General features: G+C 50.1%; 2 protein-coding genes across 3 annotated transcripts; both read left to right on the forward strand.

The window, feature by feature from the left end:
• Positions 1-3,420: 3,420 nt before the first annotated feature.
• On the forward strand, positions 3,421-22,024 carry LOC102171238 (melanoma-associated antigen B1-like). Of its 2 annotated transcripts, none has more exons than XM_018043670.1 (2): positions 3,421-3,515; positions 20,457-22,024. In XM_018043670.1, the coding sequence occupies exon 2, from the start codon at positions 20,515-20,517 to the stop codon at positions 21,526-21,528; it is 1,014 nt and encodes a 337-aa protein (XP_017899159.1). In that variant the 5' UTR covers positions 3,421-3,515; positions 20,457-20,514; the 3' UTR covers positions 21,529-22,024. The 2 variants fall into 2 exon arrangements, with proteins under 2 accessions (XP_017899159.1, XP_005701947.1); XM_005701890.3 differs by lacking the exon at positions 3,421-3,515 and adding an exon at positions 16,682-16,780 and having other exon boundaries at positions 20,457-21,528.
• LOC102171782 (melanoma-associated antigen B2-like) lies at positions 5,940-9,893 on the forward strand. The gene is made up of 2 exons (XM_005701892.2): positions 5,940-6,963; positions 9,790-9,893. The coding sequence occupies exons 1-2, from the start codon at positions 5,940-5,942 to the stop codon at positions 9,891-9,893; spliced, it is 1,128 nt and encodes a 375-aa protein (XP_005701949.2).
• Positions 22,025-25,275: the final 3,251 nt, after the last annotated feature.

The raw sequence follows: 25,275 nt of genomic DNA on the forward strand, positions 1-25,275 counted from the left end.
TTTCATCTGTTGCACCTGTCACTTCCAAAGCAGTCCCCTCTGTTTAATTTAGCTTCTTCTGTTTGCTGGTCTCTTCAGTGTCTAATTTCCACAAGACACAAACGGGCGGTGGTGGTCACTATTAGGGCTCACTTGTTTAGTCGTGCTGTGGGGAGGGAGGAACACTGCAAGCAAATGTTTGCAGGGAGTGCTCGTAGTGTCTCGGCCACACCGGGTTTGCCCCCGCTCACAGCGTGTGTGCTTTCCCAGTCTACACTGCTCAGGCTCTAGGTTGCTCTGCCAGGAACTGTCTGAGGTGGGGCCTGGGTTGCGTGCACTTCCCAGGTCTAAGCCTCTCAGGTTCAGGTTCTTGGGTACTCCACAAAGGTGCAGGCTTGGTTGGGCCTGTGTTTTGTGCCCTTCCCAGGTCTGAGCAGCTCAGGTGACCAGGTGCTTGGCGAGCACAGTCACCCTGAGTTGGAGGCTGAATCTTACTGCCTCCCCAGTCCCAGCCGCTTGGTTTTCTGGGTGTACAATGGGGCACGTATTCTCAGGTGTGCCATGTGTCTCTTCTGGGGAGCTGATCTCTGGCTGTGACCCTCCTGGCTGATGTCAACCATCTAGAATCCCAAGAAGTCTTGGTTAACAATGAAGCCTGCCTTGCAGTTTGGTAGAGGATGCCTCTCTGGAGCTGCCTTCTGGGCAAGCCAGAAGGATTGCCCCTTCTGGGCTCTGGCTGTCCTCGCCTGTCTGTCTGCCAGCAGGGAATGGGCCAGTCCACAGCCTGCTAGCTCTGCTCAGTCTTTTGCTCTGTGAGCGGGCCTGGCAGTGTCTTAGGTTAGGGCTTTTCCCAGGATAGCTATCCCACAGTCTGGGTTGCTATCTCAAGTTAGTTCCTTCAGGTGGGGCATTCAGGCCCAGGGTCCTTATCCTAAGCAATGCAGCCCACGCCTCCCAGCCTCTGCTTTCTAGTGGCAGGTGCAAGTGTCTGGGCTGTTGCTCTGCTGGGAGTTGCCGTTAGGCACGTAATCTGTGGGTTTTCAATTATTTATGTATTTATTTATTTCTACCTCCCAGTTATGTTGCCCTCTGTGAGATTCCTAAGGCTCGCCACAGACCCGCCAGTGAGAGTGTTTCCTGGTGTTCAGAAACTTCTCTCTTTTTTAAGACTCCCTTCCTGGGACGGATCTCCGTCCCTACCTCTTTTGTCTCTCTTTTTATCTTTTATATTCTGTCCTTCCTCTGCCTTTTTTGGTCTCAGCATTCAAATGTTCTGTTCAATGAATTTGTGGGGGAGAAAGTGGTCTCCTCATCCTATTCCTCTGCCGTCTTAGGAATGCCCCCTTGAAACATGGGATCTTAATTCCACAACCAGGGTATGAACTCATATCCCTTGCAATAGAAGCACAGTTTTGTTTTTTATAATTTGAACATTTATTTTTTGCTTGGGGATAGCTGTTTAACAATATTGTGACAGTTTCAGATGAACAGGGAAGGGATTCACCCTTACATATACATGTATCCACTCTCCCCCAAAACTCTCTTACCATCAATATTGCCACATAACACATAACCAAAATAATTAAGAGAGAGTAAGGAGAGAAAGAGATAATGCTCAGTAACCATATGGTCATCTGTAGGTGCAAATTCAGACACCCTCAAGTCATCAAGGGCTTACAAGATTATCAGGTGCTATCCTTCTATGTAGAAAGTAAATACTTATTTTTTTAATTCAAAATATTATTTTTATTTATTTTTGGCTGCTCTGAGTCTTAGCTGTGCCACTCAGGATCTTTGTTGCCACACGCAGGCTCTTTAGTTGTGCCATGTGAACATGTTAGTTGTGGCACATGAACTCTTAGTTCTGGCATGTGGGATCCAGTTACCTGACCAGGGATCGAACCTGGGCCTCCTGCATTGCGAGTACACAGGCTTAACCAGTGGACCAACAGGAGGGTCCTGAAAGTAAAGATTTTAGAAGTACCCTAAACCTGGTGGCTCAGAAAGTAAAGAATCCACCTGCAATGTGGGAGTCCTGGGTTTGATTCCTGGGTTTGGTACATCCCCTGGAGGGGAGCAACTCACTCCAGGATTCTTGCCTGGAGAATTCCCATGGACAGAGGAGCCTGTCAGGCTACAGTCCATGGGGTTGTAGAGAGTAGGACATGACTAAACAACTAAGCACACACCCAAAATCTAGCTGAAGAGAAGGAATATATGAGCTCTTTTTCTCTGACAGCATAACATCTGTCCTGAGTTCCTTGATTTCTGCTGCATTTTCCAAATCTTACATCACTTTAGGGACTGAGACCCATTTTCTCCAAGATTTGCTAGAGGATAACTGCTCAAGTGTAGGAATATGCATTTCCCAGGAAGCCTTTAATCAAGCAACAGAAGCTGATATCGGAACTCCATGAAAGAGGACTGCAGAGACAATGACTTCTGATTACAGTGGTCACCCAAAGAGGTATCTTACATCAGTAGAAAGAGCAGTCCCAGGCTGTGGTAGATGTAGTGAGGATGCTGAGCAAGAGGAATCCAGAAGGACTCAAGTTGCATCCCCACTGCCTGTTTTCAGAGGCCCTTATGGATTACGATCACATGAGGGTCACCCTGACTTTCAACTTGGAATTCTCAAGGAGACTAGGACCTTGATGTAAGACAAGCAGCTCCATAAAGCAGAGAGTGGAGTTACAGGGTTCGTCACATGTCAATGTGAGGACGTGAAAGTGGACTCACAGTAGCACACACTGCATCAAAGGAGGCCCTGGAAAATCTGTCGCTGTGGTCCCCAGGAAGCTCAGGGCACAGATGTCAGGTTGATTTCAGTCTGGAAATTCTCATTGAGGTGAGGCCTCTGTCTAATAGGATCAGCCTAGTTTTGTGGGTGGATGAACCTGAGCCCAAGCAGGACCTCAGATGACAATGCTGAGTGTTAGAGGGGACCCCTGGAGAGGGAGCCAAACAGCATTCTGTAAATTCTTAGCTCTGAGAGACCCAGAGGACCTACTTCTGAGTGGTCCCCTCATTCCACCTGTGTGATCTCAGGGAGGGCATGGCCTTCTCTAGCGGGATAGGGCCCCAGATCTGCAGAGGGGTGTCATCTTGACCATAACCGGACTTAAGGTGAGGAGGATCAGTGCTAATGAGAGGATCTCTCCCCAAAGAGGGAGGCTTACAGAGTGGCTCCCCTCCTGACAAGCAGAGATTCTCAGAGCAGTGCCCTGATTCCCTCCACTAGGGACTTGGGAAGGCGAGGGCTTTGTTTGGGGGTGTAGGATTTGGGTTCTTAGATGGAGGTGTTCAGGGCTTTGATAAACTGCACCCGGAGGACCCTGAGAGAGAATCCAGGGACGGATGAATATTGAGCTACCCGGGTTCCCGTAGCACGCTGCCCTTGCCGTCGTTCCTGGGCGACCTCACGTAGGACCTTACGCAGCTCCCCTCCACTTCCGCTTCGAAGGCGAGAAGCTCGACGGGTAGCCGCAGCGACCGTTTGGCGGAGACTTAGTGTCCAGGACTCGTCCGGAACCAAGGTGAGGACCTGAATGGAGCTGAAGGGACTTCCCAACCCTCCCAGTAATGAAAGTGACCCATCCACATCCCACCCCTGTGATATGGCTCTTGTGGGCCCCTCAGTGCTATCGGCTGAATGTGGTTTAGAGTGTCTCAGGCTAAGGCGTTGGTCTGTGGGGAGGTCTGCAGCTCCTGCTGCTAAGTCGCCTCAGTCGTGTCCGACTCTGTGCGACCCCATAGACGGCAGCCCACCAGGCTCCGCCGTCCTGGGATTTTCCAGACAAGAGTACTCGAGTGGGTTGCGATTGTGGGGAGGTCTAGGACCTAGAATAAGGTCCTGAGAACTGATGAGCTGACGTCGACACCGCAAAGGAGCCACATTGAGCTACTCCCCTCAGTGTGGGACTGAGTGACTCCCCTCCCTGGGCTCTAGGAAGCCCCAGGTAGAGCTGGCCAACTGTGGTGCCTCCTGGTGTCCACTGGAGCTGGTTTTGGGGGAGTGAGAGCCTTGCTCTAACAGAATAAAACCAGTTCAACAAAGGGAGCTAGTCCCCAACATGATTCATGGTTGTGACGCTGAGTGAGGATGGGGGCCAGTTCCTTAAGAAACGGGGCCACATAAAGCGCCAGCCCTGTTTTCAGGCCTGGGAGAATCGGGCATTTGACATGACACTTCCCGGGACATCTAAGGGAAGTGAGTGACCAGGTCAAAGGGCGCACCCTCAGGTTGACAAGGGAGGGTTTCAGATTTGCGAAGGGTCATGGTGAGAACCTCGGGGGCTGTGGGGATGTTCCACACCACATCATTCAGACCAAATCATCCCTGTCGTCATCCCTGGCAGACCTCAAGAATATATGTCGGTCCCCACTGTGGGCTAGGGAGTGGTCAGCAGAGGGAGAACTCTTACATCCTGTCATGAGTCAAATGTAGACCTTGGTTACTTCTATGTCCTGTCTATTGTAAATAGTGATGCAGTGAACATTTGAGTACAAGTATCTTTTTCAATTACCGTTTCCTCAGGGTATATGCCCAGTAGTGGGATTGTTGACTCATGTGGTAGTTTTATTCCTAGTTTTTTATGCATAGTGAATTAAGTCAGAAAGAGGAAAGCCAATATCATATATTAATGCATATATATGGAATCTAGAAAGTTAGTACTGATGAACCTATTTGCAGGGCAGCTGAAGATGCAGACCTAGAGAACACACTCGTGGACACAGTGGGGGAAGGAGAGGGAGGGGCATGAGAGAGTAACATTGAAAACGTACATATTACCATATGGAAAATAGATAACCAGTGGGAATTAGTTTGACTCAGGGAGCTCAAAGCCAGTGCTCTGACAGCTTCAGAGGGGTGGGATGTGGTGGGAGGTGGGAGAGAGTTTCAAGAGGGAGGGGACATACAGTATACCTATGGCTGATTCACATTGATGTGGGGCATAAGACAACACAATATTGTAAAGATATTATCCTTTCATTAAAAATAAATAAATTTGTTTTAAAAAGACATAGAGAAGAAAAGAGGAACAAAAAGAAAATTAACTTTGAATTGGGATCTTGGATGAGACCACAGGGACATCAACCCGCCTGCAACAGCTTCCATTCTTAGGAGACCGTGTTTGGTAAGATGAGGTCATCTTCACTTCCTCCTGCTGGGACACAGGGTGATTGGCTTTTACTATCAGACAGGTATCAGTGCCGGAGAAAGAATAAGTTCTCTACCAGGAGCTCAGTTGAGGAACCTGAGTGAGGACTCAGAGCATCCATCCCAATCCTTGGATTTCAACCCAGGAAATCTCAGGGATGGGCTGTGAGTTTGAATACCTGCTTTACTGTTTTATACCAAGTCTAGGGGAGGGGAAATGTCTAGTCTGAAGGTGCAGCCACCAGTCAGCAAATGGAAAGCAGTACCCAATGTTTGAAGGAGCCACGGTAAGGACCATGAATGATGATCCCAGTGAACACAGGATAAAAAAGACCCTACTGAGTTCTCAGCACTGGGTATCCCCTGGGAGGGAGGTGGGCTGAAGCATCCCTTCACTTGTTTCTGGATCATGTGGAGGTCTAAAATGTCTGTATCAGAGTATCAGAGGGAAGGGTGCCCAGGCTCCACCAGGACTTGACGTAATAATACTGAAGATGAGCTGAGAGGACCCCACTGCCAGCACCTGCTGTCACCTCAGTAAATCCAAAGCAGGGCTGAGAGGTCGCAGAGGAAAAGTAAGGCTTCTATTCTTCCTCTGTGGGATTCTCAGGGGACGGGCTGACCAGGAAAACAGGAGCCTTGTGGGTTCCTAGGGCAGTGTCCTCAAGGATTTGATTAAACCAAGGTGGAATCTCCCTGTTTTAAGGTACTCATGCCACCTCATTCTCCAACCTCCAGGTGCCCCAACCTCCTGTCTATTGGCCCAGACTCGTGCCTGCGGTCCCTGACCACAGCCATCATGCCCCGTGGGCAGAAGAGTAAGCACCGTGCTCGTGAGAAACATCGCCAGGCTCAGGCTGAGACCCAGGGTCTTCATGATCAGGCTACCACATCTGGGGAAGAAGAGACCACCTCCTCCTCCCCTCCTGATTCAGAGAGCGGTCCCTCAAGTTCGTCTGCTGCTGGCATCTCCAAGGGGCCTCAGGGAGCCCAAGGCACCACCAGCGCTGCCTCAGGTGCTATACGCAAAAGATCTGGTGTCGGGCGCGCAGCACGCTCGAGATCTGTTGTTGGTGTAGGTGCCGAGGGCCAAGTTCAAGAAGGGGAAAATTCTTCCCAGGCCTCAGCTGCTGCTGAGAGCTCTCATACAGATCTTCTGACCTGGAAGGCAGAGATGTTGGTGCAGTACATGCTGTGTAAGTATAAGGCGAGGGAGCTCATTAAGAGGTCAGAAATGCTGAAGGCAGTCACTAGAAGGTACAGGGAGCAATTCCCTGAGATCCTCAGCAGGGCCTCTGAACACATGGAGATGGTGTTTGGCCTGGTGCTGAAGGAAGTCAGGCCCAACAGTCACTGCTATACCCTGGTGAGTAACCTAGATCTCAGTGACAGTGAGTCTATGAGAGGTGACTGGGGGCTGCTGAAGAATGGTCTTCTGATGCCTCTGCTGGGTGTCATCTACCTAAATGGCCACCGTGCCTCTGAGGAGGAGATCTGGAAGTTCCTGAATATTCTGGGCATCTATGATGGAAGAAGGCACTTCATCTTTGGAGACACCAGAAAGCTCATCACAGAAGATCTGGTGCGGGAAGGGTACCTGGAGTACCGCCAGGTGCCCGGCAGCGATCCCCCTCGCTATGAGTTCCTGTGGGGTCCTAAAGCGCTCTCAGAAACCAGCAAGACAAAAGTCCTGCAGATTTTGGCCAAGGTCAAGGATTTGGTCCCCAACGCCTTACTGCCGCATTATGAGGAGGCTTGGAGAGAGGAGGTAGAGAGTTCCAGAACCAGAGCTGTAGCCGGGACCAGCCCTTCTGCCTCGGCCAGTGTTGGCCCTTCTGCCTCAGCCAGTGCTGGGCCTTCTGCTCGGCCAGTGCTGGCCCTTCTGCCTCGGCCACACCTGGCACTTCTGTTGCAGCCAGGGCTGACATGTCTGCCATGGCAAGGCCCAGCTCTTCTGCCTCAGCCAGTGCCGGCCATCCTGCCTCGGCCAGATCTGGCACATGGGCCTCGGCCAGGGGTGACATGTCTGCCAGGGCCAGGCCTGGCCCTTCTGCCTCGGCCAGTGCTGGCCCTTCTGCTTTGGCCAGCGCTGGCCATCCTGCCGTACCCAGACCTGGCACATCGGCCTTGGCCAGGGCTGACATGTCTGCCAGGGCCAGGCCTGGCCCTTCTGCCTCAGCCAGTGCTGGCCCTTCTGCCTTGGCCATACCTAGCACATCTGCTGCAGCCAGGGCTGGCACTTCGGCCTCAGCCAGTGTTGACATGGCTGCCAGGGCCAGGCCTGGCCCTTCTGCCTCTGCCAGTGCTGGCCTTTCTGCCTTGGCCAGACCTGGCACTTCTGCTGCCAGCAGGGCTGGCACTTTGGCCTCAGCCAGGGCTGACATGTCTGCCAGGGCCAAGCCTGGCCCTTCTGCCTTGGCCAGTGCTGGCACTTCTGCCTTGGCCAGTGCTGGCCCTTCTGCCTTGGCCAGACCTAGCACATCTGCTGCAGCCAGGGCTGGCACTTTGGCCTCAGCCAATGCTGACATATCTGCCAGGGCCAGGCCTGGCCCTCCTGCCTCTGCCAGGCCTGGCCCTTCTGCCTCTGCCAGTGCTGGCCCTTCTGCCTTGGCCATACCTAGCACATCTTCTGCAGCCAGGGCTGGCACTTCGGCCTCAGCCAGTACTGACATGTCTGCCAGGGCCAGGCCTGGCCCTTCTGCCTTTGCCAGTGCTGGCCCTTCTGCCTCGGCCAGACTTGGCATTTCTGCTGCAGCCAGGGCTGACATGTCTGCCAGGGCCAGGCCTGGCCCTTCTGCCTCAGCCAGTGCTGGCACTTCTGCCTTGGCCAGTGCTGGCCCTTCTGCCTTGGCCAGACCTAGCACATCTGCTGCAGCCAGGGCTGGCACTTCGGCCTCAGCCAGCATTGACATATCTGCCAGGGCCAGGCCTGGCCCTTCTGCCTCTGCCAGTGCTGGCACTTCTGCCTTGGCCAGTGTTGGCCCTTCTGCCTTGGCCAGACCTAGCACATCTGCTGCAGCCAGGGCTGGCACTTTGGCCTCAGCCAATGCTGACTTGTCTGCCAGGGCCAGGCCTGGCCCTTCTGCCTCTGCCAGTGCTGGCCCTTCTGCCTTGGCCAGACCTGGCACTTCTGCTGCCAGCAGGGCTGTCACTTTGGCCTCGGCCAGGGCTGAAATGTCTGCCAGGGCCAGGCCTGGCCATTTTGCCTCAGCCAGACCTGGCACTTCTGCTGCAGCCAGGGCTGGCCCTTCTGCCTTGGCCAGGGCTGACATGTCTGCTAGGGCCAGGCCTGGCCCTTCTGCCTCAGCCAGTGGTAGCCCTTCTGCCTTGGCCAGGCCTGGCCCTTCTGCCTCAGCCAGTGGCAGCCCTTCTGCCTTGGCCAGGCCTGGCCCTTCTGCCTCAGCCCGTGGTAGCCCTTCTGCCTTGGCCAGGCCTGGCCCTTCTGCCTCAGCCAGTGGTAGCCCTTCTGCCTTGGCCAGGCCTGGCCCATCTGCCTCAGCCAGTGGTAGCCCTTCTGCCTTGGCCAGGCCTGGCCCTTCTGCCTCAGCCAGTGGCAGCCCTTCTGCCTTGGCCAGACCTGGCCCTTCTGCTGAATCCAATGCTGGCACTTCATGCTCGGCCAGGGCTGACACGTCTGCCAGGGCCAGGCCTGGCCCTTCTGCCTCAGCCAGTGGTAGCCCTTCTGCCTTGGCCAGGCCTGGCCCTTCTGCCTCAGCCAGTGGTAGCCCTTCTGCCTTCGCCAGGCCTGGCCCATCTGCCTCAGCCAGTGGTAGCCCTTCTGCCTTGGCCAGGCCTGGCCCATCTGCCTCAGCCAGTGGTAGCCCTTCTGCCTTGGCCAGGCCTGGCCCTTCTGCCTCAGCCAGTGGCAGCCCTTCTGCCTCAGCCAGGCCTGGCCCTTCTGCCTCAGCCAGTGGTAGCCCTTCTGCCTCAGCCAGTGGTAGCCCTTCTGCCTTGGCCAGGCCTGGCCCTTCTGCCTCAGCCAGTGGCAGCCCTTCTGCCTTGGCCAGACCTGGCCCTTCTGTTGAATCCAATGCTGGCACTTCATGCTCGGCCAGGGCTGACACGTCTGCCAGGGCCAGGCCTGGCCCTTCTGCCTCAGCCAGTGGTAGCCCTTCTCCCTCAGCCAGGCCTGGCCCTTCTGCCTCAGCCAGCGGTAGCCCTTCTGCCTTGGCCAGGCCTGGCCCTTCTGCCTCAGCCAGTGGTAGCCCTTCTGCCTCAGCCAGGCCTGGCCCTTCTGCCTCAGCCAGTGGTAGCCCTTCTGCCTCAGCCAGTGGTAGCCCTCTGCCTTGGCCAGGCCTGGCCCTTCTGCCTCAGCCAGTGGTAGCCCTCTGCCTTGGCCAGACCTGGCCCTTCTGCTGCATCCAGTGCTGGTACTTCATCCTCGGCCAGGGCTGACACGTCTGCCAGGGCCAGGCCTGGCCCTTCTGCCTCAGCCAGTGGTAGCCCTTCTGCCTCAGCCAGGCCTGGCCCTTCTGCCTTGGCCAGACCTGGCCCTTCTGCTGCATCCAGTGCTGGCCCTTCTGCCTCAGCCAGTGGTAGCCCTTCTGCCTCAGCCAGGCCTGGCCCTTCTGCCTCAGCCAGTGGTAGCCCTTCTGCCTCAGCCAGGCCTGGCCCTTCTGCCTCAGCCAGTGGTAGCCCTTCTGCCTCAGCCAGGCCTGGCCCTTCTGCCTCAGCCAGTGGTAGCCTTTCTGCTTTGGCCAGTGCCCACTCCAGGGCCACATCCAGCTGCTCATCTCGCCCTAGTGTGGTCTGAAGCTCACTCTTCACTTTGTGGTTGGCAAAGCCTGTCAACTTGTGTTCCTCATATGCATCAATAACTTGTTGACTCCCCCCCCCCAAATTTTCAGTATTACTTTTTCCAACAAAAACTTTATTTAGTTTAATGATAGAAGTATATTATTTACATGGGTACACATTGTTTGCTATTTGTTAGATTCAGGAGTAAGAGTTTTGTTTTTTGAAATACATATTGGAAATCTTTAAATCACTTGTGATTCAGGATGAGAATAACATCACTTTAGGATGAGAATATGCTTAGAAATGTGAAAGACACCACGCTAAGAGAGGCTCAGAACATTGATACATAAATAGAGATATAGCTGAAAGCTAGTCAGTTTTTGGTTTACTTTCCTCTCTGTTTAGTCTCCCTTTTTGTAAAGGTAAGAGTTATATACCTGAATATGCTTATGTTTTTCAAGAATGTTTGAGATTATAAATTATTGCAAATGATTTATTCGTGGTTCTTTTACACAAACATTAATTGAGCATCTGCTTTTAAGAAGTCTTCATGCTTATACTGGTGATATTTAGTCAAAAATGTCTCAGCCTCTTCCCATTCAATTATAGTCTCTCAGAGAGAGAGGATCAGAATGTGTAGCCAGAGCAGTAAGAATACCAAATATATTTAACCAAAAATACATATCCCTTATTCATTACTCACAGATTAATGAGACAATATTTGGTGCTCTCTACCTCAAGAAGAAAAAAGGGTAAAGTGGGGTTGGAAACAGCATATTACTTTGTTTTCATTGCTAGGAAGAATTTTTGCTAGATTCAGGAGGTTGGGTATTTTTTTTCCCTTCAGTTAGAATGCTGCATAGTACCTGATATCTCTTAGATGCAAAAAAAGAAAAAAAAAACCAGCTGATGTAATCCCAGCTAATTATCTGAGGTCAAGATAATCATAGTAATAACTGCCATTGCCCCTAATGTCTCAGTAGAGTCAAGCACCATGACAGATGCTTTCTGTAAATACATATATTCCACCAGTCCAACAAGACAGGGCCTATCAAACACAGTTCATGATGGAGAGCCCAAGGCTCATAGAGATAGTGTTTGATTTTTGCTGAAGTACTTCAGGCTGGAAAATGACAGAGTTGGGACTAGACTTCTCTATAAACTACTGTAGCACTCATACTATTTCCACCGCCCACCCCTTGTCTTTTTTTTTTTAACAAGTACTTTTAACATTTGATATTTCATTTCCTTTTTCTTATTTATTTGGCTGTGCTGGCTCTTAGTTGCAGCACGTGGGGTCTACTTCCCTGACCAGGGATCAAACCTGGGCCCCCTGCATTGGGAGCCTGGAGTCCTAGTGCCTGGACCACCAGGAAAGTCCCCACCCTGTATCTTTTATTTCAGGGTTTTTCTTAATACTTCAAAATTTGTTCTAGGTGATTAAAAAGAATGCCCTTATGCTCAAGCTCCTGGATCAGAATGTGTAGCCAGAGCAGTAAGAATACCAAATATATTTAACCAAAAATACATATCCCTTATTCATTACTCACAGATTAATGAGACAATATTTGGTGCCAGTATAAGCATGTACGTTGGCCATATTAGATAACCTCTGAAGACCAAGGGCTCTCCATATCATGCTTACAGTCTCTTGCTGGTGGAAATTATATCTATCAGAAATAACATGAGAATCTTCACCTGGCAGATGAGGAGATAGACTGATGTACTTTTTTTCCCTAATGGGTGACCACCTGTCCTGGGACTCCTGCCTTGGGCTATAGCTTCTCCATCTCCCATCACTCCTAGGACAGGGACCCATTCTCTGTAGCACTGCAGAGCAAATACGGCTCAAGAGTTTGCAGAGATGTATAATTTCCCCAGAAGCCTTTAATCCAAGACACAGAAAGCAAGATGAGGACCCCATTGTAGGAGGATTAAGGAGAGCAACACACCAGAAAAGGAGGGAGTGGTCACTGGAACAGCATTCCCGACTGCTCTCAGACACACAGGATCTCAGAACTGTTAGGCAAAGCATAGCCTCGCTTATTCTTCAGGCTTCTCAGAGACCTAAGAAACTTGGTGTTGGGGCAGAGTTCTGAGTTTAGATAGGAGTGAGGATCAATCTCTCAGAATTGACGGTGATTAACGTGAATGAGGGTGATAGAAAGACCCAGCCACAACAGTAGCAACCCATAAAGACCTGTCCTCATTGGCAAGCCCATAAAGTCCGGAAAAATCCAGGCTGCTGTGGTTAATGCTTTCAGCTCAGGTCCCGGGAAGGTGGGGACATTGGGAATCAGCAGAGTCAGCCTCAGATCAGCAGAGAATAAAGCCCCAGGAAGGGTGCAAATTGAAGACCCAGAGTGTGGATATGGAAGCCCCTCAACCCCAGCTGACAAGGCTACACTTACTCCCTCCTCTCCAGTTAGCCCTGGGAAACATAGGTAAGTGCTAGCCAGCTAAAGGGCCCCTTGACTTCTGCCTGGAGGGTGTCGAGATGTGGACATTGATTTATAGGCTGGCTCTTCATCAGAGAGTGGAAATCCCAGACATGACATTTGCACAGTCCTGTATGAGGAGTGTGGCAGCCAGCTACCCCTTTACAGATAAATTCTTAGACAGTCCTACAAATGTAATGGGCCCTAGGAGGGAACAGGCAGGGCTTTCAGACTAAGTTTATCCCTTATTTTCTGAAGGTGAATGGCTTCAGCACCTTAAAGTCCTTGGGCTAATGGAGGGAGCCTGTATCAGCTGAGGAAGGGTACCCAGTTCCTAACAGGAATCAACTGATGATACAGACCGACAGCGAAGGATCCCTCCCAGAAAGAAGGGGGCTACAGAGGGCACTGTCCCTGTTAGGCCTTAGACTGTGCCACTAGGCCTGGTGACATGGTGAGTCCTACTCACTTCCTCCCAGAGGATCACATGGAGGTAAGGAACCTCATCCTGATCAAGGCAGCAGCCGAAGCTCAGTAGAAGGATGATTTTCAGCTTGTGCCAGAAGTCAAGGTAAGGACCCTGAAGACTGAAAAGACCACCTGCCTCAAAACAGTGGGGGCAGAACATATTCCTTCCACTACTGTTAGCCTTGGAAGACCACAGACTGGGTGGCCCATTAGACAAATTCCACCTACCTTGAGAGTCTCAGGGAATTGGGGGCCTGATTGGAGAAGCGTTAAGGCAATTCAGGGAGCATTTCCAGGTTATTTCCAAGTCAGATTGAAGATGGTAAAGAATGTGAGAGTACATATACCAGGATGTCCACACAGAATCCTCCCTACTGTCAGGCTACAAGGCCCCAGGCAAAGTTGTCAGGCCAAGGGGCCGTTCAGTTCTGACCGAGGAGTAGCAGGAAAGTTAGGGTTTTGGGTCCGATGTTAACAAGGGGGAATCTTGGGCTTGGCTGTGAGTCAAATTTGAGACCCTGATTTGGGACCCTGAGAGGAACCATCTGTCATCCTCAACCAGCTTCCAGAACTTTCATCCTTATGAGACTATTGGCAGGCATGGCTAGTTAAGGCCACCCTTATTTCTTCCTCCAGGCTCACAGGGAGGTATCAGTCTTACTATGAGGAGTTCAAGAAGGAGGGGATTCCCCGGGCCCCACCAAAATTCAAATTGTGGAGCCCGAGTGGAGACTGAGGGGTCTATCCATCGTTGAATAGAGGGGACAAAAGAGAGTCATGCCCTATCCTTTGATGTCAGTTCTAGAAGATCAGGGCATGGCTGTCAGCACTCTCCCTAACTTCTTTATATCACACCTTTTTGTTATTATTGAATTGCTAAGTCATGTCTGACACTTTTGTGACACCATGGACTGTAGCCCACTAGGCCCCTCTGTCCATGAGATTTTCCAGGGAAGAATTTTGAAGTGGGTTGCCATTACTTTTTTTAAATTTTTTGACATTACTTTGCCAACAAAGATCTGTCTAGTCAAGGCTATGGTTTTTCCAGTAGTCATGTATGGATGTGAGAGTTGGACTGTGAAGAAGGCTGAGTGCTGAAGAATTGATGCTTTTGAACTGTGGTGTTGGAGAAGACTCTTGAGAGTCCCTTGGACTGCAAGGAGATCCAACCAGTCCATTCTAAAGGAGATCAGCCCTGGGTGTTCTTTGGAAGGAATGATGCTAAAGCTGAAACTCCAGTACTTTGGCCACCTCATGCGAAGAGTTGACTCATTGGACCCTGATGCTGGGAGGGATTGGGGGCAGGAGGAAAAGGGGACGACAGGATGAGATGGCTGGATGGCATCACCGACTCGATGGATGTGAGTTTGAGTGAACTCCAGGAGATGGTGATGGACAGGGAGGCCTGTCGTGATGCAATTCATGGAGTCGCAAACAGTCGGACACGACTGAGTGACTGAAATGAACTGAACTGAACTGAATGGTATATGAGGCTGAGCATCTTTTCATATGCTTGTTTGCTATCTGTGTATCTTCCTTGGTGAGGTATCTGATCATATGTTTTGTCCACTTTTGTTAGATGTTAGTTTTCTTATTAAGAGTTCTTTGTATATTTTAGATTAGAGCCTTCAGATATGTCTTTTGCAAATATTTTCTCCCAGACTATGGCTCATCTTCTTGTTCTCTTGGTTTATTTTTATAAAGCAGAAGTTTAAAGGGAATGAAATCTAGCTTATCAATTATTTCGTTCATGGATCTCTATTACTTTTTTCTATGATGATATTTTATTGATTGATTGATTGATTGGTATATGGCACATGGGGTCTCAGTTCCCCAACCAGGGTTTGAACTCACACTCCTTGCACTGGAAGCACCATTTTTCTTTAATTTTAACTTTTTATTTTGTGTTGGGGTATAGCAAATTAACAATATTGTGACAGGTTCAGGTGAACGGTGAAGGACTCAGCCATCCATATACATGTATCCATTCGTTCCCAAACTCCTGTCTCATCAATACTGCCACATAACACATAATTAACCAAATAATTAAGAGTGATAAATAAAGGAGACAGAGATAATGCTCAGTAACAGTATGATCATCTGCTTGTGCAAAATTAAACACCTTCAAGTCATCAAGGCTTACAAGATTATCTGCCACTATCCCTCTCTATAGAAAGTAAATATTTATTTAATTAAAATATTTATTTTTATTTTTATTTTTTGACTGCTCTGGGTCTTAGTTGTGACACTCGAATCTTTTTTGCCATGGGCAGGCTCTTTAGTTGTGGCATTTGAGATTTTTAGTTGTGGCAAATGAACACTTAGTTGTGGCATGTGGGATCCAGGTACCTGACCAGGGATCAAACCCAGGCAGGGAGCACAGAGTCTTAACCACTGGATTAACAAGGCAGTCCCAAAATAAAGATTTTAGAACTAACCTAAATCTGATGGCTCAGATGGTAAAGAATGCACCTGCAATGCAGGAGAGCTGGATTCGATCCCTGGGTTGGGAACATGCCCTGGAGGAGGCAACCCACTCCAGGTTTCTTGTGTGGAGAACCCACATGGACAGAGGAGCCTGGCAGGCTACAGTCCATGGGGTTGTAAAGAGTTGGACATGACTGAGTGAATAAACACACACCGTAAATCTGACTGAAGAGAAGGAATATATCAACTCTTTTTCTCTGACAGCATAACATGTATCTTGGATTCCTTGATTTGTGCTGCATTTTCCTAATCTTATATCACTTTGGGGACAGAGACCCATTTTCCCCAATATTTGCTAGAGGGTAGCTGCTCAAATGTTGTAGGAACATGATTTCCGAGGAAGCCTTTAATCAAGCGACAGAAGCTAATATAGGAACCTGCATGAAAGAGGACCGAGGAGACAGTCACCCCTGAATGTAAGGGTCACCCAAAGACTAAGAAGAAGAATCTCAGATCAGTAGAAAGAGCAGTCCCAGGCTGTGGTAGGTGTAGTCAGGATGATGCTGCGTAAGAGGAGTCCAGAAGGACTCAAGTTGCATCCCCACTCGGAGGCTCCAATGGACTACGATGTAACGAGGATCACCCTGACTTCCAATTTGGAATTCTGAAGGAGACTAGGACCTTGATGTAAGACAAGCAGCTTCATAAAGCAGAGAGTGGAGTTACAGGATTCGTCACGTGTCGATGTGAGGACGTGAAAGTGGACTCACAGTAGCACACACTGCATCAAAGGAGGCCCTGGAAAATCTCTGACACTGTGGTCCCCAGGAAGCTCAGGGCACAGATGTCAGGTTGATTTCAGTCTGGAAAGGCTCAGCGAGGTGAGACCTCTGTCTAATATGATCAGCCTCATTTTCACAGAGGGAGGGACCTGAGTCCAAGGAGAACCTCACGTAATAATGCTGAGCGTTAGAGGGGACCCCTGGAGAGGGAGCTAAACAGAATTCTGTAAATTCTTAGCCTTAAGAGACCCAGAAGAGCTACTTCTGAGTGGTCCCCTCATTCCACCTGTGTGATCTCAGGGAGGGCAGGGCCTCCTCTAGCGGAATTGGACCCCAGATCCGCAGAAAGAGGCATCTTGACCATAACCGGACTTAAAGTGAGGACCGTCGGTACTAGTGAGAGGGCCTCCCCCCAAAGAGGGAGGCTTACAGAGTGGCACTCCTCCTGACAAGCAGAGGTGCTCAGAGCAGTGCCCTGACTCCCCCGACTAGGGACTTCAGGAAGCAAGGGCTTTGTTTGGAGGCTGGAGGACTCAAATTCATAGATGGAGGCGTCCCGAGTTCTGATAGGTTGCACAGGGTCGACTGTGAGACAGGATCCAAGGACGGGTGAATATTGAGCTACCAGCGTTTCCGTAGGTCCTTACCCCTGCCATCATCCCTGGGAGACCCCACGTAGGGCCGTATACCCCGCCTCTCCACTTCCGCTTCTGAAGCGAGGCGCTCTACCGCTTGCTGTGGCGTCTGTTCTGCAGAGATAGATTGTCCAGAACTCGTGTGGAGCCAAGGTGAGGACATGAATGTAGCTGAAGGGAATTTCCCAACTTCTCCCAGTAATAAAAGTGACCCAGCCCCATCCCACCCCTGCAATACACAGTTTCACTGGCCCTGTCCTGAATTACAGGGCCGAGGAGCCATCTTGTAGTTGCCATGTGGAGGGCCACAGCGGGTCGGGCGGCTTTGTTTAAAGAGGGCAGCCTCTTTAGGCGGAGGGAGTAGTCTTGTTCTCAAAAGGTGAAAAGATGGGGCCGTGAGAGCTCACAGGGGTATCTCTTTCCAAAGAGGTGACTGCACAGAGGCCCCTCCTGCCGCCACTGCTGCAGGGACCTGGAGTAGCAGCCCCCAATCTTTTTGGCACCTGGGACCGGTTTCTTGGACGACAGTTTTTGCATGGGGTGGGGTGAGCTGGTGGGATGGGGCGTGACGGGGTGGACAAGGAAGGGTGGGGTGGCATGGGAGTAGGGTGGGTTAGGGTAAAGGGATGGTTTGGGGATGCACATTACATTGTTACTTTATTTCTGTTTTTATTACATCTACTCCAGTTTAGATCATTAGGCATTAGATTGGGAAGGTTTGGACTCCTACCATAGGGGTCCAAATTACCATAGAGTAATTCAGGCTGAGAGAACCCATCATTTTTGTGTTGGGGGTGGTGGCAAGCATTGGGGGTAAGGGACGTTCAGGTAGAGAAAGACATTTATATAAAAAGGTATGGACCTAGAGAGTATTATGTATGTTAGGTGAAATAAGTTAGAGAAAAAGAAACTATATGATTGTACTTCTATGAGAAATCTGTAAAACAGAAACAGTTGTGATGCAGAGGAAAAAAAGGAGGTGGTAATTGATGGGAGTTAGGGTTGAGAGTGTGGGGGAGGAGAGAAATAGATGAGGAAGATTAAGATGTACAAACTACCACTTACGTAATAAAATCAGTGGGTGTGAAAGGTAAATAAAGAGCAAGATAGATAAGGTAACCCCATTAGGCATAGGGAGGAGTCTCAGCCTTAGGAGGAGTCAAGCCAGGACCTTCAGTGCTAGTCAGCAGGCCTGGCATCCAAGCGGATTGCTGCACTAAGGAGCAGCCCCGCTCTCAGATCTGGGCATCCCCAAACAAGGTAGCTGGATATGGAGCCCCCAGCGTCTCCTCTAGCCACTCAGGGAGGTGAGAGCTTTGCTCTGGGGCATGTAGACTCGGGTCAGCAGAGGGAAGACTCCCAAACTGGAGGCCAGAATCCTGAGTGGGGACTGAGGGAGCCCCTGACTCCAGAACTGAGGCAGGGGGTGGAGGTCAAGAGTCCTGCCCTTGTGGTTAGCAGCATAGCCCCAAATCAGTTTTGGCAGGATGTGACTCACTCTGTCACCTCTGGTCCCAGAAAGGTGAAGACCTTTTTGCAGGGTTTTGGGCTCAGATTGACAGAGGGCAGAGTCCCAGGAAGGATGCGGAGTCGAGGGGAAGATCCATACACGGTAGAGAGAGCCACATCTGATGCCGCCTCTGCTGTCAGCCCCTGGGGTCCCAGGGCAGAGCTGGCCAGTTCTGGTGCCCCTGACTTCTGCCTGTGGGGTCCAAGGGAGATGAGGGCCTTGGTTTCAGATCTGGCTGCCCAAGTCAGCAGAAAACAAGGAGTCCCAGGCCATGACAGATGTTGAGGCACCAATTCTATGTGAGGAAGGAGACAACTGACTCCCCCAGAACAGAGGAGCCCACACAGAGTGCCACCTCTGCCGTCACCCTGGGAAGCCGGGTTAGAGCTCTCAGGCTGAAATACCCTCTCATTTCCTCCAAGGATGGTCTCAGGGACATTGGGGTTTCAGTGTGATGGGCGAGGCCTCATTCAACATAGGGAGGAAGCCCGGTTCCTAAAAGGAGTCACAGTGGTAACACTGAATGAACATGTGAGAACCCCACCCAGAAGGAAGTGAACCACGTAGTCACATCACTCCTCTCAGACCTGGGAGACCCAGGCATGGGGACCAGATGACCCCCACTTGCTTCTGCCCAGAGTCTTGCAGGGAGGTGAGGAACCTAGTTGATGGGGGTATGGGTTCAGGTCCACCACTGGAGCATTTGCAGCTAGTACCAGGAGCCCAGAAGAGGACCTAAGAATTGAGGGGACCATCCAGCTACCCTGCGACAACAGAGGGCAGTGCAGAATCTCTTCCTGACTGTCTGCATCAGGAGTCCACACACAGCTGTAGCTAGAGATCGGGAAAATGTTGCTGCTTTCTAGTGGGTCTCAGGGAGATGGGGGCCTTAGTAGGAGGGAAGAGATCTCAAGTCGAGACAGAGATTTCCTGGTCTTGCCAGGAGTCACAGAGTCACAGTAAGGACCCAGAGAGATGACTTAGATGAGCACCTACCCAGAGCAGTGGGGGCCTGCAAAGTCCCAGCCCCTGTCAGCCCTGGGGCACCCCAGGCAGAGGTCGCCAGATGTCACCCCTCACTTCCAGCCCCAGGAACTCAGGGAGATGTGGGCCTTGATCTGAGGACAGGAGAGTCAGGGTGGACTAAGAGAGGAGCATAGATCCCATCCAGGTGAGGACGAAAGGGGCCAGCAATGACGGAACAGTGGAGTCCCAGAGAGTCCAGCCCCTGCTGCCATCCCAGGGAGGTCAGGGACAGGGGTGACAGGAGGTGGCTCACACTTTCTTTCACCTTGGGAACCTCAGTGTGCTCAGGCCAGCAGAGGGAGAATTTCTAACATTTGCCAGGACTCACAGAGAAGATGCTGAGGACTGTGGGAAACTCCCAGAATTCCTCTCACTGTCACTCCTTGGTGCCCCCAGGCATACATGGCAGGCAGAAGCGTGCCTCACTCACAGCTAACAGGGAAGTGAGCGCCTTAGTCTAATGGGTCAGCAGGAGAAGGAATCTTAGACTCTTTGAGTAAAATCTGGGAACCCATTACAGGGCCTCAACCTCCTGCTGCAGCTCTTCAGGCCCCAGAGACCATGGGCGGTAGGGCCAGGTAGGGCCACCCTGGCTTCCCCCAACGATCTCAGGGAGCTGTTGGCCTTGCTGTGAGGAAAGGTCCTCAAGCCAGGAGAGAAAGGAGCCCCCAGATCCTCCCAGGAGTCAAAGTGGGGACTGCGAATTTGGACTGAAGGTAGCACGCTCCCCCTTCCAGCTAATCAAACGAACGCTAGAGTCTTGCCTGATCCTCCTCATTTCTTTGTGTCATTTCTAAGGGAGCTGAGGTTCTTCACCTGAAGGGGCGGCACCAGAGGCAGGAGGGAGGGGCCCATACCCTTGGTGTTGACAAGATGAGGACCCTGAATGGTGGAGAACCGAGTTCAGGACAGAGCAGGCCCCAGAACTGCCAGTGCCATCCACCCCTAGTGTCCATGACTCAGTTCCTTCTCATGGGTCCCAGGGAGCTTTGAGGCATCACCTTTCAAGTGGCACATGGCAGGGGTCCCGGCCCCACTAAGAGCTGATGTGATAGTCGTGTGTGCGAATGAAGGGACCCAGAGAGGGCCCCACTCCCAGGATCTGCTGTCACTGGAGGCAGCCACAGGCAGGCTGAGGCTGGCGCGCGCTCACTTCTTACACCGGGTTCTCAGGGGATAGGCTGACCAAGCACAAGAGGCCAGCGGTTCCTGGAGCAGGGCTCTCCAGGAAACGGGCAGAGCAGCCTTCCCTCCATGCTGAAGGAGCTCATCCACTCATCTTCCCTCCTCCAGGTGCCAGCATCACCTACTTGCCTGCCTGCTCCCCTGCCTGCTGTGCCTGCTGATAGTCATGCCTCGGGGGCAGAAGAGCAAGCGCCGTGCACGTGAGAAACGCCGCCAGGCACGCATGGAGACCAAGGATCTCGGGGATGCTCAGGCTGCTGCCTCCCCCGCCCCTACTTCTGGGAGTGCACCCCCGGGCCCCCCCACTGCTGATGCAGGCCAGAAGCCTCAGGGAGCTGAAGCCACTAGCTCTCCTGTTGCAGAGGCTTCACCCCCAAGATCTAAAGCACGTGGCAGGCGCCAAGTTAAGGAACATAAAAATTCTTCCCAGGCCTCAACCTCTGCTAAGACCGCTCCTCCAGATCCTCTGACCAAGAAGGCAGCGGTGTTGATACATTTCCTGCTTGAGAAGTTTAAGATGAGAGAGCCCATTAGGAGGATAGATATGCTGAAGCTTTTTCACAAAAGGTACAAGACACGCTTCCCTGAGATCCTTAGGAGAGCAGCTGAGTGCATGGAGCTGGCCTTTGGCCTTGAATTGAAGGAAGTCAAGCCGAATGGTTACTCTTATACTCTGGTCAGCAAGATAGGCCTTGTTAGTGATGAGGTGCTGAGCAGCAGCTGTGAGCTGCCGAAGAATGGGCTTTTGATGCCTCTGCTGAGTGTGATCTACCTGAATGGCAACCGCGCCTCTGAGGCTGATGTCTGGGAGTTCCTGAATGTTCTGGGCATCTATGATGGAAAGCAGCATGTCATCTTTGGGGATCCCAGGAAGCTCATCACGGAAGAGTGGGTGCAGCAGAATTACCTGGTGTATCGTCAGATTCCCGACAGCGATCCCCTGAGCTATGAATTCTTGTGGGGCTCAAGAGCCTACACTGAAACCAGCAAGATGAAGGTGCTGGAGTTTTTGGCCAAGATCAATAGTACCATCCCCAGTGCTTTCCCATTCCATTATGCGGAAGCTTTGAGAGAAGAGGAAAAGAGATCCCGAGGCAGATCTCTAGTTAGATCTCGTGCTGCTGCCAGGGCCACTGCCCGCTCCAGGTTCCCACCCAGAGATCCGTCCAGTGCCCAGTGAGTTCTCAGGCAGCTTCTTCACTTTGTTTGGTCGATACTGCCAACCTTTTAAGAAGTGAGAGGCTATAGTAGGCCTGGAAAAGTAATAATATATATCTTCTTTGTGTTCCTGTTTTACCCTGTTACCTTTCAAATGTTGTTTCGTTTCCTAGAATGTTTGTTTAGATTCAGAATCCAAGTTTACAAATGACAGTTTTGTTGTTATCTGTCAGATCTAAGAGTAAGAGTTTTGGCACTGTGTAGTAGAATTCAGAAAATTCTTCCTCTTTTTTGGATCCAGAACAAGATAACATAGCTTTGGAATAGGAATTTTCTTGGAAATGTGAAAGAATGTTGTTGTTTTAAAACAGATGAAAATCAAGTAAGCTGTAGTCAAGTTTTGATTTATGTTATTCACCTTTGTCTTTCTCTTTATAACATTCAGTAGTACCTTTAGCAATACACTTAGATGTTGTTAGTTTATTCAAGAATGCCAATAAAAATAATAAGAAACTACATTCCTTGCTTGGTGGCTCCTTTATGCCCATCTTTACTTGAGCATCTGCTCTTCAGAAGGTTCTGTGCTGGTGAGGGTGATGCAAAGATAAAGGAGACCCTGCGCCTGCCTGTAGATGTCTTGAGTATATGAGCAGTGATTCTATAAGGAAGGTGACAAAAAGCAGGGAGGATGCTGGGGAGGGAGTTGGGATGAGAGCGGCGAGGTATAAGTTCTCTCAGCCTTTATTCTCTTAAACTAAAACTTTGAGGTTTGGTATTTTGGCCAAGGTCAATGGTAACATCCCCAGTGCCTTCCCACCCCATTATGAAGCGGCTCTGAGAGATGATGACGAGAGAGCCCGAGCTGCAGTCAGGGTTTGTCGTCCTGCCAAGGCCAGTGTGTGCTCCAAAGTCACGTCTAGCAGTCCCTCCAGCCCCTAGTGAGGTCTGAGGCAACTGTCACTGTGTTCCATCAACACTCCCAACCTTTTAAGTTGTGAGAGGCTAAGGTGGGGCTGGAAAGCTAATCATAATATCCCATCTTTGTGTTTTTGTTCCTTCTTGGGAGGTCATTTTAAGTTGGCTGCGTGGTGGGCTGGATGAATCTGTGATAATGGTGAGCTGGGCCCAGACCCCTAGATGGTGGGCCTCAGATTTGGGAGGCTGAGACTGAAATGAGAAGCTGCCCTGAACAGTTACCCTGAGATTGTGAGTCAACCAGAGGGAATCTCCGCCTGTGGGAAAGAACAGAAGGTGTCCAGTGCTCCTGCCCCAGTGCAGGTGAACACAGTCCACAAACCAGGTGTTTGATGCGTATTATTGTCACCTTTGTGATGGGATGTTGAGACGTCACTGTGCTGGCACTCTGGGCCCTGAACGGAAGGAGCCCCAGCACACTCCAAACATGAGGGTATCTTGAGTGTAATCTAGTAGACCTGCTGAGCGGGGCTAGATTTTAGTGGTGGTGAAATACATGAAAATTAGGGTGTTCTGTTGGGAGGGCTTTGGGAGGCAGGGGAGTTACTGGTCCTTGACGTAAATTCTATAAGGTTTTGTGTTGCATCCTGGTAAAACGCTTGCCTCTAAATTTACTTAGGGTTACTTGTTTAGTTGCTAAGTCATGTCTGACTCATTGTGGCCCCATGGAGTAGCCTGGCAGGCTCCTCTGTCCATGGAACTTTCCAGGCAAGAATACTGGAGTGGACTGCCAATTCACAACCCAGATTGCCAGTCTTCACAACCCAGGGATTGAACTGACATCTCCTGATTGTCAGGTAGATTCTTTACCACTGAGGCACCTGGGAAGCCCTACAGTTTCTTGCTAAGCAGCAGTTTGATTGACTTAGCTTTCTTTGTTTAGAAGACCACATAGTCTCTAGTTTCTCCTGGATAAAGAAAAATTTCCATAGATGAAGGTAGAAATTCCCATAGATTGTCTTTCTGGTATGAAAATAAGTGTCATAAGACCTAAACATTGCCAGCTGCAGTGCCAGGTGCTGTACACAAGCTATATATGTTCTGATACTTCTGTAAGACAAGGCTTATCAAATTCACTTAGCAGACAAAGAACTTCTATTCTACAGGCTGATAAAGTGACAGAACTGAGTGTAGAGCCTGGTCTGAATTGCGCTCGAGTCCATAATGTTTCACTCCTCCCAGTCTGAGGCTGACATTTTGTCAATTCATTTCTCTTCACACTGCCTGGCCACAATCCCCCTTGCTATAGGGGGATCCGAGAGCGCTCCTGTGGGTTCCAAGAGCCGTTATGGAAACCAGCAAGGTGAAAGTCCTGGAGTTTTTGGCCAAGGTCAACTATACTGTCCCCACTGCATTCCTGCCCCCATTATGAGGCGACTTGGAGAGAGGAAGTAGAGAGCACCAGAGCCAGAGCTGCAGCTGCATTTCTCCCTGGGTGGTGATGGCCCTTCTGTGGCCAGTGCCCACTCCATGGCCGCACCTGGCCACTCATCTCACCTCTAGTGTGGTATGAATCCGTTCTTTACTTTGTGATCAGAAAAGCCTGTCAACCTGTGTTCCTGATATGCATCAATAACTTTTCGACTTACCCTTTTCTTGCGGGGGGTGAGGCAGTAATTTTCAAGTGATTTTCTTTTCAGTAGAAAGTTTTATTTAGATTCAAAACATAAGCTTATGAATGACACGGGTCACACACTTATTGCTGTTTACCAGATTTAGAAATAAGAATTTTGCTTTCTGAAATACAAACTGAAAAATTTTAAATCATCTGTGTGATCCAGAGCAAGATTACATGGCATTGGAATAGGGGTATCCTTGGTAATGTAAAAAACCCCACACTAAGATAGGATAAGAAGAGAACAAAATTTTAAAGTGATTCAGTTATAGGTCTAGCTTACTGTATTCAGTCTCTCATTCCTAAATTTCAAAGATATATACTTTTTAAATTTAGAAGCATATGTAACTTGCATTTAGGATATACTTAAATTATTAAAGAAAATGTGAGTTTATGAAAATGTAAATTGATTCAGCCACTATGGAAAACAGTATGCTGGTGCTAAGTCACTTCAGTCGTGTCTGACTCTGTGCGACCCCATAGACGGCAGCCCACCAGGCTCCCTTGTCCCTGGGATTCTCCAGGCAAGAACACTGGAGTGGGTTGCCATTTCCTTCTCTAATGCATGAAAGTGAAAAGTGAAAGTGAAGTCACTCAGTCGTGTCCGACCCTCAGCGACCCCATGGACTGCAGCCTTCCAGGCTCCTCCATCCATGGGATTTTCTAGGCAAGAGTACTGGAGTGGGGTGCCATTGCCTTCTCCGGGAAAACAGTATAGATGCTCATAAAAAAACTGAAGATAGAACTACCATGTGATCTGGCAACTCTACTCCTGGAAATTTAGCTGAAAGAAATGAAGCCAACACCTGGAAAAGATATCTGAACCCTCCCCCCATGTTCGCTGAAACATTATTTACCATAACCAAATTATGAAAACAACATAACTGTCCATTAATGGATGAATGGATAAAGATAATGTCACATAGACACACACAGACACACACAAACACTCATCCTCACTCAGATATTATTTAGCCAATAAAAGGAAAAAAGGAAATCTGGCCATTTGCAGTAACACTGATACACCTTGAGGGCATTATGCTAAGTGAAATAAGTCAGACAAAGACAAATACTATATAATCTCACTTATATGTGAAAATTTTTGAAAAATGAACTCACAGAGAATAGATTGGTGGTTGCCGCAAGTGGGGGTTGGAGGATGGATTAAATGGGTATAAG

This window comes from Capra hircus (genome assembly GCF_001704415.2).
Source record: "Capra hircus breed San Clemente chromosome X unlocalized genomic scaffold, ASM170441v1, whole genome shotgun sequence".
Lineage (NCBI taxonomy): Eukaryota > Metazoa > Chordata > Mammalia > Artiodactyla > Bovidae > Capra > Capra hircus.